At 33.0% G+C, this 16,174-nt stretch overlaps 1 protein-coding gene across 2 annotated transcripts in view; it reads left to right on the plus strand.

The window, feature by feature from the left end:
• Nucleotides 1-3,457: 3,457 nt before the first annotated feature.
• Nucleotides 3,458-16,174, plus strand: part of GLRA3 (glycine receptor alpha 3) — a 183,714-nt gene continuing 170,997 nt past the window's right edge. For both annotated transcript variants that reach the window (XM_026017550.2, XM_072719654.1), the window contains exon 1: nucleotides 3,458-4,005. In XM_026017550.2, coding sequence (XP_025873335.1) covers nucleotides 3,935-4,005 — 71 coding nt within the window. In that variant the 5' untranslated portion in view covers nucleotides 3,458-3,934. The remainder of the gene's footprint in view (nucleotides 4,006-16,174) is intronic.

Here is a 16,174-nt window from a genome sequence, read left to right on the forward strand (position 1 = left end):
TCTTTCTTTCAACTTTCTCAAAGTGTTATATATATTCATATTCAAAAATATAAATATTCTAATTATTCTAAAAATAACATTAGTTTTTGTAACTTTTTAAACTGGCATTTTGACTTATACATAAGTTTTTGATGTGATGATTAAAATGACCAAATACTACTGAATCTGATCAACTTTTAGTAAACTATTTCTAACCCCATATGATATTGACTTCAAAAAGTAAATAAGTCTTTCACTAAATTGCAAATCATTTTATCAATATATACAAAATATTATATGTTTTAGAACATAGATATTAACAACTAAGATAGAAAAAAAACTTTATCACTAGATTGAAATTGATTTATTTATCTATAGGTTAGTCAATATGCATTTGGCTTGAGACAATAGTAGAAATATTAAAAATAGAGCAGGGGGAGTAGACAAAATGCTAGACATTGAGCCAGTGACACCAAATTCAGGCTTGATATTTTCAACTTGCTGAATGTGAGAGTTTGTAACCATCAGTTAACCATTTCAGGCTACAATTACTTCCTTTGTAAAAGGAAAGTATTAAATCTGATAAAGATTAATATTCCATTCAGTTTTGAAATCTAATGTCTTATATAATATAAAATATAATCCATTAGTTCAATAAAGAAATAATAAAGGCAATGAGGAGAAAAGTAGAGATTTGACCAAATCAGAATTCAGCTTAATTCTATATAAATGGGCTAGTCAGTTAGTCATCAGCCATGGAATGGTCCTTTTTCTAAAAACACATTCATTCACCTACCCATCCAATCAGGACTATTATTCCCAAAAGGATGAAATATATGAGAATAGCTGTCACAAATATGTAGATGGATGAACTTTGTTTTGATACTATAGAAATGAAAGGCAAATAACATAAAAATTCAGACAAGAAGCCCCGGAAAATTAACCATTAAATATTGATTAAAGGAAACAAGGCACTACAACCTACTCTTTGATTAATTTCTAATTTTTTAATCAAAATTAACCTAGTACCCACTGTATTGTAACAATTACACAATAAATTTTTTAAAGATTTTATTTATTTTTTCATGAGAGACACAGAGAGAGAAAGGCAAAGACATAGGCTGAGAGAAAAGCAGGCTGCATGCAGGGAGCCCAATGTGGGACTTGATCCCAGGACTCCAGGATCACGCCCTGGGCTGAAGGCAGACGCTTAACCTCTGAGCCACCCAGGTGTCCCCAATTACACAAATCTAATGCAAAAAAATAGAGATGCCGGAGTGGCTCAGCGGTTTGACACCTGCCTTCGGCCCAGGGCATGATCCTGGAGACCCGGGATCGAGTCCTGCATCAGGCTCCCTGCATGGAGCTTGCTTTTCTCTCTCTCTGCCTCTCTCTGTATCTCTCATTAATAAATAAATAAAATCTTAATATATATATATTGCATTTCTAATATGGTTATTAATTCATTCACAATTATTGAGTATCTATTATACGTTGGGTTTTATGCTAAATAATGGCCATTATCCTCACTGCAGTAGAAAAGTCAAATAAATAAATGAGAAGGATAATAACTTTTCATAAATAAATTGAAGGAAATAATAATGGTGCTATGAAAAATCAGTAATATGGAGATTCTATATTACCAACCTCTTTTATGACAAAAAACTGATTGGCTAGATATATTAATTTGATAAAGTATAATATTTCTTTTGCTTTCATGTTAATATGAGATGAAATAGCTAAAATTATTCTGTCTTTTAAGCTGTCATGTAACCTAACTCTCTAGATTAATGGAAACAGAATTTTAAATATAGTAGATTAATTTTCTCAGTTACCTAAACATCCATTTGGTTGTTTCCTTTGGGCCAGAGAATGAATCTCAAAGGTAATTTAACTCAATTCCCTTAATAAATATATTTTTAAGATATATTAAATAAAGATATTTTTAAAAGTAGATTACTTTTCCAAAGATACCCAATTAAGTAGTGGTGAAGCAAGGCAAGGAGTCCAGGCCTTCTTGAAATACAGTAAGTGTTGTTTCATTTATTATGTGTGGTTTCTAAAAGAATTATTGCCATTCAAAGAATGACCAACTAAAAAGCATTTGTTCATAGCTTTCAGAAGGTTCATTGAAAAATTGAGTTGATTAAAATTGTATGAACTTTCTCTGGGTGCAAATATTTGTGGGTAGAACTAGTGATATTTCTTGGAGACTTCCGGAAGTTTGTAACTTATCAGAAAATTAAGGTGCAAAAATAGACAGATATAGTAATAAATATAAAAGTAAATAAAAAATCTTTATTCTCACTGAATGTAAATAAGCTTGTCTACTAAAAAGTAAAAAATAGATATTTTTCACCGTGTCCTCATTCAAGAGGGTGAGATGGTAATGACTTATGCCTTTCTAGTTAAATAAAGAATTACAGGATAGTCAATATGCCAATTGGTGCTGGAATTTAATTAACAAGAAAATGTTTGTGTGAAAGACTGAGAAGATATTCCTGGCATATAGTTTAGTCACTGAAAAAGTTTAGTGATTAAAGTAGGGCTTTCCGAATAAATATCTATGGGAGTTTTAGGGAGAAGCTAAAATTCAAGTAGTGAAAGTTTTAATCTTGGTTGATAGTAAATAAAAACCACTATAAAGATCTAACAGCATAGGTTCTAATCTTTCTAAATTCCATTTTGAGATACACGAATAAGCATGCACACAACATACACTTTTCCTTTCTGATCTTCAGATTTCCATGTAAATGGTTGGGGGTGGGTGCTGGGAGACAGAGAGGCTGAGAGAGGGGAGGGAGAATAGGGATGATAGAAGATGTATCATATGACCTATGGGTACTCTTCACTTGAACTTACTGTTAAGATATGGAAAACGTATAAGGGGGGAAAATGGTGGGTAGCATTGCATCTCAAGTAGCCATTTCTTCAGATTTCCCACCTTCATCTTTTTAGAACCCTTATTACAACTGAAGCTCAAGTCACTCTAGTCAACAATGCTTCCTAGCCAGAAGGAAGCTGACCAGGGTTATGGGAATTCTAGAGCAGCTGCTCCTCCTGTTCCGCTGGGATTCATGCACCAAATTTTCTGCTCTTCCCTGGCCCTTTCTAAGGGTCTGGGTTTACTGTTCACTCCTGCATCTCGATAGAAGGTCAAAGACATAGGGTCACATCCGTTCCTAAATTGTCCCTTTTCCCGGAAGGGAACAGTAAAGGGTCCCCCCAGCGCGGTTCTGCTACCCGATTCACAAAAACCTCTGACTCTCCCAAAGCTGACTCCTGAGTCTTTCTTCCCCCAACTCCCTCCAGTCACAGTTAAGGCTCTGCACCAGTTATTCACCGCTTTTTTTAAAGGGTGAAGTGTTACGCACCGCCTACGGTCCTGAGTGGTCTGTCCGTCAGTCCCGCTGTGCGGCGGTGATTGGCAGACAGAACAGTGTCGTCTGGCTCCGCCCCCGCTTCCCTGTGCCGCGCTAGCTGGGTCGGGTCTCTCAAAGGTGGAGAATGGGACTCGGCGCGCAGCGCTTGGAGCAGGTGCAGAAGCATCCTTGTTCCCGCTGTTGGGGCTATTCTTTCTCCGGTCTCTGAGTCAGGGAAGGACAAGCATTCTTCACCGCCAGAGCTTCAGGGAACTGTTGCCCAGAACCTAGGCACTTCTGACATTTCATCTCACCCCTTATTCCGCGTTCACTGTATAAATCACCTGCACATTTGTACCCTGTGAATCTTCCTTCTGCTCGATGCTCAGAGCAGGGGTCAAAAGGGAATTTCAAGTGATCCGAAAGAGCGGGGCTTTCCTGACTGCGGAGAGCTGTCTAAGGTGCTGAAGCTTTCCTGCGTTCGTCTCCGGCAACACCACCCAGAGTTAGGTTGCACATTTCCATTCCTGGCTTTCTCTTCCCCCATGCCTTGGCTAAGACTAATTTCAGGATCGTGAAAATCTCTCCGTATCATGGCCCACGTGAGACACTTTCGGACGTTAGTTTCGGGATTTTACTTCTGGGAAGCAGCACTGTTACTCAGGTGAGTCCGCTTGTATTTATCATCGGGAGAACTATCCAAGCTTGTGCACTGTGTTGCAACCACTTGTTATTGATGAAGTCAAGAATGCAATTCGAAATTGACTTGTTGAAAGTATCCCTTAAATCTCATTGTTTTCTATTTAAAACTGTCTAGCAGTCTTCTGAGACCTCTAAAAACATATAACTTTGCTCTATTTTCACTAATTACTGCTTTATAGTAACTGCTCTCATATTATTTGCAGCTGAGATTACCTTAGAAAAATTATTTCCAAAACCTAGATTTTCTTTCTCAAATTGCTTTTAGAGTTTCTTTTTTTTTTTCTAAGTGAAATATAAATTCTGAGTGTTACTCTCTTTTTGGAAGTTACAAAACATTTAGTGATTAGAAATAATATTTTTTAAGTGGCAAAAAAAATCTAGAACGTAAGCATTTGCTGATTAGAGAAATTCTGAACATTGTTGGTATATCCAGAGGTCAAGTTAAATCAATAACATTTAGGGCCTTGCAAGTACCATTTCTAAAGAGCTTAGTTCAGATAATACACGAAGGAAAAATCATACATAAATCATTAGATATATTCTATGTCAAGAATAATCCTTTTGGAGAAAGTGATATTACAAGAAACCTACTGAAGAATAAAATTTTTCTATGATATGTAATTTTCTTATCATGTCCAGTCATATTTGCTGGGCTTTCTTTTTTTGTAATTTTTATTTTTTTTAAAAAAGAGAGTCTAGTCAAAAGATCAGATAGGTTAGCCCCTAATCTTAATCAAACAATATATAAGCATGATTATGCTCATAATAGACTTCTCAACCACCAATATAAATGTTACTTTACTCTTATAATTACCCTAAAATTTCCATTTTTATGGCCCACAAGCTTTACAAGAGGATTGAAATCAAATAATTTTTTTTCCTCAAGTACAATGTTGAACCACTGTAAACTAGGATAGATATTTTCAGTGAAAAATATTTTAATATGACTGTAAACTTTTGTAACTACAATTGTCACAAATTTTATATATAGTGATTAAAACAAATAGTGTTGAGTTTTTATATTTATAAAAACTTCATGGAAAGGAGCACAAAATTCATGTTATAAGTGAAATGGTTCATTTTACTACAATTATTTCTTAGTATCTTAGATGATGATATGCATATTTTTTTCAAAGAAATAAAAATAATTGCAGACACTTAGATTTAGAAAGTTTAATGTCAGTAACTAAACCATTTTGGTCAATAAGGTTAAATTTGTATAATGGTAATTCACCATGATATTTGTTATAATATGTTTTTAGGTATATAATCTTCATTAGTACATCCTTTGATTTTTGTCTAAAATGTAATCCCTTGAATAACATATACCCAGTATAGAAGTTTGTGCGGTATATATATATTCTTTATTATCAGGTTTTTTTTTCTTCTTTCATAAATTGAATAAAATTTTTCCCTTGAATGAGAGTAATTCATATGAAAAACTTTAATTATATTAAAAAATTTAAATATATTTATTTTCACTAATGGCCTTTAAAATTTTCTATAGTTCCAAAAAAAATGTGAGGCACCCTCTACTGGAAGTATTTTGTAAAATAAATGGTAAATTCTAAAATAAATTTGTATAATGGTAATTTGCCATGATATTCATTATAATATATTTTTAGATATATAGTTTTAATCAGCACATCCTTTAATTTTTGTCTAGTTTTATTTACAAAATTTTATTTCAAAATGATGATCATAATTATAAGAACTTACCTTCATTAATATTAAATAATAAGAATGCTTTTTATGAATAATCCAAAAATGTAATCTCTTGAATAATACATACCCAGTATAGAAATTTGTGTGGTTTATTATCATGTTTTTCTTCTTTTATAAATTGGATAAAATTTTTCCCTTAGATGAGAGTAACTCATCACTCTATTAAAAACTTTAATTATATTTTAAAATGTTAATATATTTATTTTCAGTGATGGATCTTAAAAGAAAATTTCCTATAGTTAAAAAAAAAAGAAAAAAAAAGTGAAGCTCCCTCTACTGGTAATATTTTGTAAAAGAAATGCCTTTATGAAAACTATTCTTTATTCACTAAGTCTGTTCTCATGTATTGAGGAAAAAGGAAACATAAAGAAAAAAATAAAGACAAAAAGTATTTAGTGCTAATTTATAAATCTATCTTTTAAATTTGGAAATATTCTGTTAGGGTAATTTGGAGGCAAGAACTACGACTGAACACTAGATATTTTTAATTAAATAATCTACTAGTACAAGCTTCTTTTGACAAGTTTTAAGGATTTTTAAAAATCTTATTGAGAGATGCACTCAGAAAAGTATACAAATAATAAGCTTCTATGTAAAGTTTCACAAGGGTAACACAGTCATGTGAAGAGACTATGGATCAAGAAGTGGAATTTCCCTAAAAAAGTAAAAGTGAACTATCATATGATCTGGTAGTCCCAACTATGGTTATTTATGTAAAAGAATCAAAGTCAGGATCTTGAAGAGATTAGTAATTTCGCATTTATTGCAGTGCTATTCACAATAGCTAAGGTGTGAAAACACATAAATGTCTGCTGACAGGTGATGGATAAAAAATGTGGTATATAGATACAAGGCAATACTATTCAGCCTTTAAAAAGAAGGAAATTCTGCAATATGCAATGACATGGATGGATTTTGAAGACAGTATCCTTAGTGAAATAAGCTAGGCATATAAAGATAAGTACTCCATAAGTGGGGGGGGGGGGAGTAGAATTGCCAATATCACAAACACACTCACCCTCCCACTACCATACCTTTGCCAGGCACTACTTGACCCTAAATAATCCCTATTTTGACCTATTACAACTATAAATATGTTTTTCTCCTTTGGAACTTTATATAAATACTTATTTAAGTCTGCTTTATTTTTATGAGCATTATGTTTATATGATTTGTCCATATTAGTGCATGTAGCAATAGTTTGTTTTTCTCATTGTTGTATAGTATTCCATTACATGAAGATATTACAATTTATCCAGTGTCCTATGAAGGATATTTGGGTATTATCTTAAGTTTTGGCTAGTGCTGCTATGAACATCTTTGAACATGTCTTTTTGTGAATACATGTTAATGCATGTGAATATATGCATTTTGGGGATAGTATGGGTTGAACCTACGAGTTCTCTATGAGAGGAATTTCTGGGTCACAGGATGGGCATGAATATGTTTGGCTTTATTAGAGATTGAAAATTTTCCAAAGTAGTTGTACCTATTGATACTTCTATCAGCAATGTATGAGGGTTTCTGTTTTTAGTAGTACAAAATTTGTTAAGTGCATATTATTATGAGCATTTCTAGCATTTTCTTAAACTATTATTGCAGGCCCACAGATGATATTTTAATTCTTTTATTTTGGCATAATTTCTACTTTTTAGTAAATGAGTTTTACTAAGGCAAAAATAGTAGAACAAAATTATTTATTATTTATTTCTATAATACAATTAGAAGTATTAATTAATAGAATATATCAGATATTTAAAAAATACAATTTTTGAAGGGGAATTATTTAAAAAGATAATGATTTTAAAAATACAAGTAAGAAAATTGTGTAAACAGACTCAAGAAATCTGAATTTCCTAGTAGAGTTTTTTTAAAGTTTCACACTTTACTCAGATATTGCTGCTTTTTGAAATAATCCTTCTAGGCTTTTGGGTTCTAGTCCTCATATCAATAAAATAAAGAACAAAATACCAGTGTTCAGCTTTCTTTGAAATGCAGATAAAGTGATGATTATGAGGAGCTTGCAGAACAAATTCTAAAAACAGGAGAACTGCCAAAAATACTTCATTTAAATTGATTATTTTCATAAGATACAATTTTATTTTTCATTTTTACAATTTGATACCAACACAGACTTGCTACTTGAATAAATTATAGTACACTCTGTCAAAAACTAAATGTGTGAATTTCAGACTTCATGATAATCACAAATAAAATGCTTTCCTGGTTTATTTTGAAGCCTAAAAAACACATTTTGACATAGAACTTCTTATTTTTGCTTTTGGTATGTTTTGGAGCATGGGGAAAATCCTTTTTAATGTTGGCTCTATTTTCTTATGTAAGATACTAAGAAAAATGTCCTTCAATGAATAAACTTTTTTACCATAATGATTTCTTATATGCAGGTACAGTAACAAGATTCTATGTAGTTTTTAAAATTATGCTGCACATAATATATGCTTCTTACCTTTATGTCTATAAATACTCATATGTCCGAAGTATAGAAGGATCATGGCCCAGTTTTCTGGTCAGTGCCTCAGGCAATTTGCCCTGCAGATTCAGACAACAGCTTGCAAAATATTTCTTATGCTACTATTTTTCTTCCCTTAACTATAATTATGTACAGAGGCAAGTCAATCAACAAATATGTATTTAATGTGTAATGTTAAGCAATTCAACAAAATTACCAAATTCTGTGCACAAATTTTTGTCCTAGGTACACTTTGGCTGATTGGGAACTACCACTTTTCCCATGATGGAACTTAAAACACAGCAGGGAAGAAAGTACCAAGAACCAAGTTAACAAAAGAAAAGCACAAATAGCAATGTTTTAGAAACGTGAGGTAGGATAGCTATCTAGAAGGCTTTGTACTTGTGTTGGATCTTAATATGCTTGTTCACTGGGCAGAAATGAGACATAGAGGAAATGATAATAAGTTTATAGCATGCTTAGGGAGTGGTGATGGTCGAAATCACTGAAGAAATTCTGATTTATAGTGTGCATTCATATTGTACCTGCGACAACTACTGAGCTGGCTGCAACAATAAACCTGCAGAAATATGAAGAAGCAACAGTAGAATATGGATAAAATTTAGAAGCAATAGACATGGGTAAAATTTAGAAGAAATAATTTAATTATAATTGGATAGTTGTTATTATGGGAATGATCTTTTAACTTGGTTCATAACATCTCGATAAGATTGCTAATAATAATTACTAGTAGTAGGGACACCTGGGTGGCTCAGTCAGTTAAGCATCTGCCTTCAACTCAGGTCATGATCCCAGGATCCTGGGATCTATACCTGCATTGTGTAGGGAGTCTGCTTCTGCCTCTACCCCTCCCGTGTCGTGTCGCTCTCTCTTCTCAAACAAACAAACAAACAAATAAATAAATAGATAGTAATAGTAAGAACTATATAAACAAACAATAATAGCAAAACTACAAGAATTTTAAAATTTATAAATTGTATTTGAACTTTTCATCAAAATATGGTCTTAAAGAAAGAAAACCAAGTAGAGGATTTGGATTGTTGGAAGAAAAGAAGGCACTGAACTTGGTTTGGGATATTTGAGCTCGAGATGCTAGCTGTAGATCTTGGTATCCTGCCATCAGCTGGGGATGCAGAGATGATGCTTGAACTGTAGAATTAACAGTCAAAATGTTATGAAGGTGATAATATTGTCTGCAAAGAAGAAAGAATAGAGAAAATATTTATATGCAGTAAGAGTAGAACATTGTAAAGCAAGGCACAGAGAAGAAAACAGAGAGCCCCATGGTAAACTGGAGGTAAGACTGATTATAACTAAGTGACAAAGTCACAGATTTATCAGTTTTATACAGTAGATCCAAAAGACCTGCTCATATCAACAGTATATATCTTTCTGAAACTTTTCTATAGAACTTTTCAATGTTCTAATTTCAACTAATCTCAAAATTTCACAATCACAGATGATACATACTATCCACTTAGTTTTCTCAGGAGCCTTTTAGGGAATTATTTTGAATAACTACATCTTTTACTTTTCCTTACTTCATGAATGATATAGAGTGGATCATTCTTGATTCTTTCAATAAACGTGTCTCTTATCCTTCTCCATATGCTTATCTTCACAATGGATTAATGGAATTTATTGAAAATAAATTTATGTGTGGGTAAATGTCTATGTGGAAACATGGGTTATTTGTCTTTCCCCACTAGGAGAATAGTACAGCAGTAGCTTTGTTTTGCTTGGGGAAGTGGGTCAGGAATAGAGATATATGAATCATCTTCAGAGAACTGGTTCTGGAATGAAGGCAGGAATTCCAAGACAGAGCCAACTGTTTGGCAACAAACAGAGGTATGTGAATAGAATGAGCTATTCAGCTATAGAAGGCAAAACTATTCTAACTGCAGGCAACCACTTAAGGCATTTTAAGGAGACTAAGTTTGGAATTCTCAGATGTCAGAATGTATGTAAACAATGGCAAAAAAAAAAAAGCAGCTTCATTATATTGCATTTCTGAAATTCTTTCATAATCTTTGTACTAGAGACGCTTTTAGGAGGAAGTATTAGGAGTACCTCTAGGACACATGAAATTGTCCTAGAGTGAAATTGCAGTAACTTTAGTGGTACAAATAAGAATGGCATAAAATCTAAAGGTTATTAACATCCTCTAGAAATAGTTTATTGAGTGGAATAACTTTCAAGGCAAACAATGAAGAAATCTCTATGAGTGCGTCCAACATTTGCCATAGCCAATTAGAAATTACTTCTAAACACAGATATTTCTGATACTTTTATACAACCATCACTACAGTAGAGTTATTGGGCTTACATTAAAGGTAACTGGTACATCTAATATCTTACTTAAATTTAAGAATCTCTCAAAAATATATCTGACATGTAGTCATCCTCTAGACCTTAACATTTCTTGCAATAATGATGCCTTTACTTCAAAAGGAAAATATTTATCAAATAATTTTAATAAATTTTTATTGATTGGTTTTTACTAAAATGCCATTGTATTTTCTCCTGGCCAAAGTAAACTTTTTTTTTCCCCTTATACGTGCCTCTAAAAATATTTTCTCTGTATTTTCTACTTGTGTTTTATACCGTTTCTCCATTTAAAATGACCCTACTGGGCAACCCAGGTGGCTCAGTGGTTTAGCACCTGCCTTCAGCCCAGGGCATGATCCTGGAGACTCCGGATTGAGTCCCACGTCAGGCTCCCTACATGGACCCTGCTCCTCCCTCTACCTGTGTCTCTGCCTCTCTCTCTCTCTCTCTCTCTCTCTCTGTGTGTGTCTCAAGAATAAACAAATAAAATCTTAAAAAAAAATAAAATAAAATGACCTTACTGCTCACAAAAAGTGTGCTTTTATTGAGGCATGGTTTGAATTGATAACCTTTTCTGTACAGTTGTTATATGAATGAAGCTTGGATTCTCCAGTTTCAGAGTGACTGTGGCAGTCGGCCTTAATTTCTCTATAATTTTATAAAAATTTATAGAGCATTGATTCCATTTTAGGCAGTGTGTGAGGTACTGGGGAAACAGAACTTCAACTTTTAACAATATACCACTATAGAGGGTACATGTGTATTTTAGATGTTCATACAAGTCTTCTCTCTCCCTCTTAATTGTAAGTCTCACGATGATAGCACTGATTCTGATGTTTATTGTACCTCTGTAATTCTTAATTCAATGTCATGCATGCATGAAGTAGATGCTCAATAAACAGCAACTAACCACAGAGATAAAATTTGCCTGTCACATCTCTCTACCTACCTATGACTTTAGATTTGAATTCTATTTAAATCTATGTTATTACTTGGAGCAAAAAGGGAGTCTATGTTCAAGAACTCACAAAAGATATATGATCAAACAACTCTCAGATATTACTCTGACAGCATTTAGTGGAAAAATAATGGATTTGCTTCTCATTATTACCACGAGAAATCAAAATTTATATTGTATAATTAATTAATTTTCAACTTTTCTTTTTCCATTATTTCCTTCTAAGGAGCCATTAAATATATTTTTAGACTTCCTTTCTAATGGTCTTCATGAAACTATAATACCACAGCATGCTAAATGTTTGTTCATATATGGTATATGTGTATAAAGGTTTTATACATAAAAGAATATGATTTTTAGCCCAATATAAAACTTCGACCCATTCCACTCATCCTTACTGAGAATGCCACTTTTTCGTGATGCTGCTTACACTAGAGTTGTATAGTTTTACCATTTTGAGTCATGACCTAGAAATAAAGCAATAGAGGAAGGATTTACTTATTTGGATCTTATTAGGGCTTTGCAATTTTGTAAAATGAACATATAGTTGATGTCATTTTTCCATTGACAAACTGTAAGATAAGTTAATCCTAAAGGCATTAGAGAACTTTAGCAACATCTTTTTCCATAAATATATATGGCTTCCTAAAACCATTAGGATTTCAGCAATAAATTTCAAATCACTACTGCCCCTACTAATGCCATTGTTAGATGGCCGTCATAATTTCATATAACTATATTTTAAAAAGAATCTTAGCATTATTATCATCTGAGGTTTGTTTATTTTTCTTTGATTTAGACTCTGTTGACTTTTTGTTATTGACGTTAGATAAATGAAAGAATTCACATTTCTTTTTAAAGTTAAATTTCTACTTGCGATAAAACAGGGTATCAACAGTTAGTACCTTTGTTAGCTCTGGATATTCTCCAATGCAGGGGTTAGGGATATGTATAGAAAGCTGAGAATATGTTACTACTAAAAATAAAAACTAATGGCAGAAATTGTATTTACATGTAAACTGCTACTAACAGAAAAGAAAGTAAGTTGTTTTTAATGGTCAGTGAGTGTGCATAAATCATCAGAAAACAGTTTGTCCTGTTGTTATTGTTATTGGTATTGTTTTTGTTGTTTGGGGGTTCAGACTGTCCATACAATACTTTAGGGTGGAGACCTGGGAGAAGATAAGTGATTTGAATCTCAATAAAATGACCACTCAAAGGTGCTTCATCAAATGACTGGGACTCAAGTGAGTTCCATTTGTCTGGCTAATGTCTCCTCAACTCACTTAATTTCTCTAAAAATCCTTCTCTGATCTTCATTAAGTCTAGGGTGAGGATATCTCTGTGCTCCCAAGCATCCAATGCCTTTAATGCACATATCCTGGGGAGGTTGGGTGGGGGTGGTCATTGCTTTAATATTACCTCTAGTTCGAACTGTGAAGTCCATCAAGGCAGGAAAATAACGTATGTCCACTTCTATTTCCAGGGCTTGAAAGAGTGTCTAGCACACTAAAAGTACTCACTCATTTCTCAAATGAGGCTTTTATTTCTAAAAGCGGATTGACAATTCCAAATAAATAACTCTTTCTTGACACAACTAAAAGTACTGTGTTTACTTTCTTTGCTTCTAGCACTCAGGAGAAAATTTGGTGAGTGATATGATGCTTTGCTTTTTCTGTATTCCTAACTTAATTTTTTTTGTGGTAATATATTTACCCACTCATCTCTTATCTCTCTTTTACAGAAAAAGTTTTAGAAAAAAAATCATCTACACATTTTTGTTTTCTCACTACTCATTTATGCCTCACTTGTTACTATTTGGATCTGTCCCCACCTCTACTAAATAAAGCAGTTAGTATGTTGCGATACTATGTACTGAGTTTTCATGTTGCCATAGCTCCTTCTTTTTTAAAAATTGAAAAAAACAGAAATAACACTTCATATAATAATGATTGTATATAATGGTTAACATAATAATAGTTATTAAAATAACTATTAAATGTATGTATAAAATATTCATATATATGCACATATAAAATATATATATTTTTTAATCAATATATAACTTTTAATTTTTTTTTTTTAATTTTTTATTTATTTATGATAGTCATACAGAGAGAAAGAGAGAGGCAGAGACACAGGCAGAGGGAGAAGCAGGCTCCATGCGCCGGGAGCCTGATGTGGGATTCGATCCCGGGTCTCCAGGATCGCGCCCTGGGCCAAAGGCAGGCGCCAAACCGCTGCGCCACCCAGGGATCCCCTCAATATATAACTTTTAATTATTTACTTTTTATAAGATCTCTGCACTGGAAAGAGAAGACATAATTAAAGGAACATCCTAAATAGTAATCAAATGCGTATTCTCAAGGTATCATATTTACTTTTCTATTATTATACCTATATCTATCACAGTTCTGGATTCAGAATCACTGACAATATTCCAATTCCCTGGATAAACTGAGATCATTGATAGCACATAATATTTGTTTTTGCTTTTTAATCTGTTTATTCACATTTTTTTTAAAGATTTTATTTATTTATTGATGAGAGCCACACAGAGAGAGAGGCAGAGACACAGGCAGAGGGAGACACAGGCTCCATGCAGGGACCCTGATGCGGTACTCGATCCTGGGACTCCAGGATCATGCCCTGGGCTGAAGGAGGCGCTAAATCACCCAGCCACCTGGGGCTGCCCTGTTTATTTACATTCTTTTAATGTTTTAGGCCCAAGGGTAAATTACCCTATAAAGGGTAAATGAACAATGATTCCTTTTTTTTCCTGGCAGTTATAAAAAAGATAGTCATGAACAACTACCTAAAAGTATCAATTTTAAATACTGAGAAAGGAAAACATCTTGTTTGGCATGGAAAGGGGTAGAGATTCTTCGTGAAAAGGGAAGGAATTTAAATGGACCTTAAGCAGTTGACAGAGTTTGGACAGGCAGAAAAGAGGGATCATCTCAGGCAGGAAAAGCATTGTTAGCAAAGGCAACAAACCAACTTCCATGTGAAATGGATGATATTATAAACTCCATAGTGACAATTCTACCAGGAGAGCCTTAAGTTCTCTTTTCTTATAAATCCATGCTTAAGTTGTTTCAGGACTAACTTCATAGGGAGTATCTATATGACTATCACAGGGTATTAGAAAAGCATCAACAAATGTTTACGCAGATAACGTGTTTCACTATTTCTAAACAAAATGTTTCATTGTCATCATTTGATTATGAAGGAAGAAAATACTTGAATAAGCTATTTTATATCCGCTGTTTTGTTGACATCAGTATACATCTACTTCTACTAATTTGTATTACTTAAATGTGTTTATTCTGTGTATCAGAAGTCTAAGGACTGAAACTTAATTATTAGAATAAATAAAGCAAAAATCCAGGAAAAGAAGAGATTTATGACTTCATAGTTTTGTAAACAAAAGGTTACATTCCTGACAACGAAAGGAAGAATGACATATGTAATGAAATCTTGACTTTCAAAACTTAAAAAAAACAGTCTATCTCTATGCATTTTTTTCTACTAAAAAATTATAAAAGACTCTAATATGCATTATATAATATTTTCCACCAGTTCTTAAATTATTCCTTTTTAGGAAGAGACTTACCTGTATTAAAACACTGACCCTTATTAAAACATTGTACAGTATATTCCACTGCATGGTAAGAATAAATGAACCTCCTGTGTCCTTAACTAACCTCTTGTTTTATTTATTGGGAATAATACAAATGGCAGAGCATTATATGGATAAAATTATCAGGTATCTCGCATCTGCTTTATGATGTTTCTTTGTAACAGTTTTAAACCACTTTAAAAGATTGTGAAATCCTTTTTTTTCTCCTTTAAATCCCTGAAATTTAGGATATCTCTTTCTTCCTGTGAATCTTAAATAGGATGAGAACCATCAAAGACACTGACTCTGCTGCAGACGCCTCACTTGATACCTCCTGAGACTATAGTAGAGAATTAGGCTTTATGTGTAGCCTTAATATGTCCTTCTAAATAATAACACGTGAACTTAAAATTTTGCTCTACTTAAAAAAGCCAAAGTATATACCATTCTTTGTGTGTACATGTACAGTTATCATATATGTCAACTTACAGCAAAGATTACATTGGAAAAGCTTGATTGATAGAAAAAAATAATTCAAATTCCTGAAGCAAATAAAAATTCAAACTCAAAAAAAAAAATAAAAAGAATATAAAATGTATACCTCTGTAGGAAAGAGCTAGTCTATTTTAGATGTTTTCTAATTTAATTTTTCTTGCATTTTGTCTTCTCTGTGCATGCATTTGTGTGTACTTGCAAAAACAAGAAGAAATTTGGAGAAAGAGGACTCAGGGTCAAGTTCAGTCCTGTCTTTGAAGGGTTGGGTGACCTTTCCATAGACTAAGTGATTGTATTTCATATGCTATGTTAAAAATGTAATGTGTAGAGCTGTATCCATCTAAAGAGTACAATTTTTTTTCAGTAACATAGAAATGTGATCATTTCTCTTTAACAGAAAATATGTACCAAGCATTATAGCTATAGTTTCTGACCTAATTTAATATTAATGACCTTAATTTTCCAAATCTATTTTTTCCCCTAAAATCCATTGTTGCTATAGATGTGAGACC

Source organism: Vulpes vulpes, chromosome 9, assembly GCF_048418805.1.
Source record: "Vulpes vulpes isolate BD-2025 chromosome 9, VulVul3, whole genome shotgun sequence".
NCBI lineage: Eukaryota > Metazoa > Chordata > Mammalia > Carnivora > Canidae > Vulpes > Vulpes vulpes.